At 43.1% G+C, this 1,630-nt stretch overlaps 1 protein-coding gene across 1 annotated transcript; it reads left to right on the forward strand.

Moving 5' to 3' along the window:
* Positions 1 to 239: 239 nt before the first annotated feature.
* On the forward strand, positions 240 to 1,288 carry SERLADRAFT_469062 (uncharacterized protein; the record flags this gene model as incomplete). The annotated part of the gene is made up of 4 exons (XM_007318972.1): positions 240 to 284; positions 348 to 407; positions 463 to 920; positions 979 to 1,288. 3 exons carry the CDS (start codon positions 395 to 397, stop codon positions 1,126 to 1,128), a joined length of 621 nt encoding a protein of 206 aa, XP_007319034.1.
* Between the last annotated feature and the right edge of the window lie 342 nt (positions 1,289 to 1,630).

The following is a 1,630-nucleotide window of genomic DNA, read 5'->3' on the forward strand; positions in this document are numbered from 1 at the left end:
TGTGTGTGGTTTTCTAACAGCAGTTCTCATCATCGACAATGTGATCCATGATCACCACCAAGGGAAAAATTGGTCATTCCCAGGAAGTTCTCACCCCCGGAGGGCCGCCAAAGCTACCAGGAAGGTCCCCAGGGCTATTCTGGGACCCTCCCAGGAACTTCTGCGGCCACACTCAAGAGAGCCCCTCTGTTCCTTACTTCTGAGCGGCTATTATCAAGACACCCACCTTTACCAAATGTGCTTCCCTCATGTGCTTCTATGTACCATTCCACCGGTATCAATTGGTAAGTGCTAAGCCATCAGATCGTATCTGCAAAGAAGGTTGACAATGACTCACAATTGCTCAGGAGATTTTCAAGTGTATAACTTCAAAAACTTGTGGGGATCGAGTCTCATGGCAGGCCTAGGTGAGCTATTAAGTAGTATGCTATATATTTTTATAGAGTTCATGTTGTCAAATAGAAATTACGCTATCTGACTATTTCCTCCATTGCCCTGCCCTTCTTGCCGATACTGAAAGCCAACTCGACAATCTTTGTTTCGTTAGCATAGGCCCTGACAGGTATCTCCTCTGTTGGAGGTTTCCAGGCTCAATTCAGCCTCCGGCATATTTTAAGATGGCATTTGCGGTTGATTGCAAGATCTCGTCAAGACAGTGCTATTTAACTACTCAAGAAGACAACAGCATGTTTGAAGGTTATCCAGACATACACAGCACTGTTGCATCTTGCTGGCTTGAACCGATGGAAGATCAGTGTGGGCTTAGAGCGTGGCAGTGTCTTTTGCACTGTCTTCACGAGGTTTCACTGAGTCTTGGTGAGGGGACATGTACCTCTGAGCTGATCTCGAGGCCTATTGCAATTGGACCTGATGAAACAGAACTGATACAAGTCTCGTCGAGACTCTATGATGATAATGGTGTGAGTGTCTTTTTTTTGAGAAATATAAGGCTAATTAAATTTTCATGTGTTTGGCTAGCATTCCCTCGCAAATGAGTTCCCAATATTCAATTTATGTGGGGACCAAAGGCCACCAGAAACGTTTGATGACATCCCGATTGGCCTGCCTGTCAAGGTGTGTTTCACACTACTACATGGTCCAGGTATACATGGAAACCGACTTATTTGAGGACATTTCCTGTCTATTTGTGAGGCTCAATACAGTCAGTTGCACACTCTTCTGCAAAATGCAGTTTCATGATGACTGTTCTTACTTATTTATTTCTAGTATAGCCTAGTCACTCTGTATTTTATATTACCTGATCTACATATATTTCACTGTGATGTTTAGAAGGTCGCCGAAGTGTTTGAGTAATAGTGTACTAGCTGTCTTAGCAAAGCTTCAGCCAGTTTGAGATAGAAATTTAAATAAAAAGGAGAGTGCTCACCACTCCTATTCTCCAGTTTTGTCAACAACGGACTACAGCCCAACTACCTAGTAAAAGCATGTCAGTCTTCGAGCCAATGGTTGTCAGAGGTGTGATTAAAAACACCTTGACTGCTGGTGAACGTGTAAAGTTTGAGACTAATTGGAATGAATCTGTGAGTTGTTTTGTCATACAATCCAGTCAAAGATAAGAACTTACTTGAAATGAAGGTGAAACGACGTGTCAGAGCATGGGAAGGTAGTT

The sequence above is a fragment of the Serpula lacrymans genome (assembly GCF_000218685.1).
Source record: "Serpula lacrymans var. lacrymans S7.9 unplaced genomic scaffold SERLAscaffold_7, whole genome shotgun sequence".
Taxonomy (NCBI): Eukaryota; Fungi; Basidiomycota; class Agaricomycetes; order Boletales; family Serpulaceae; genus Serpula; species Serpula lacrymans.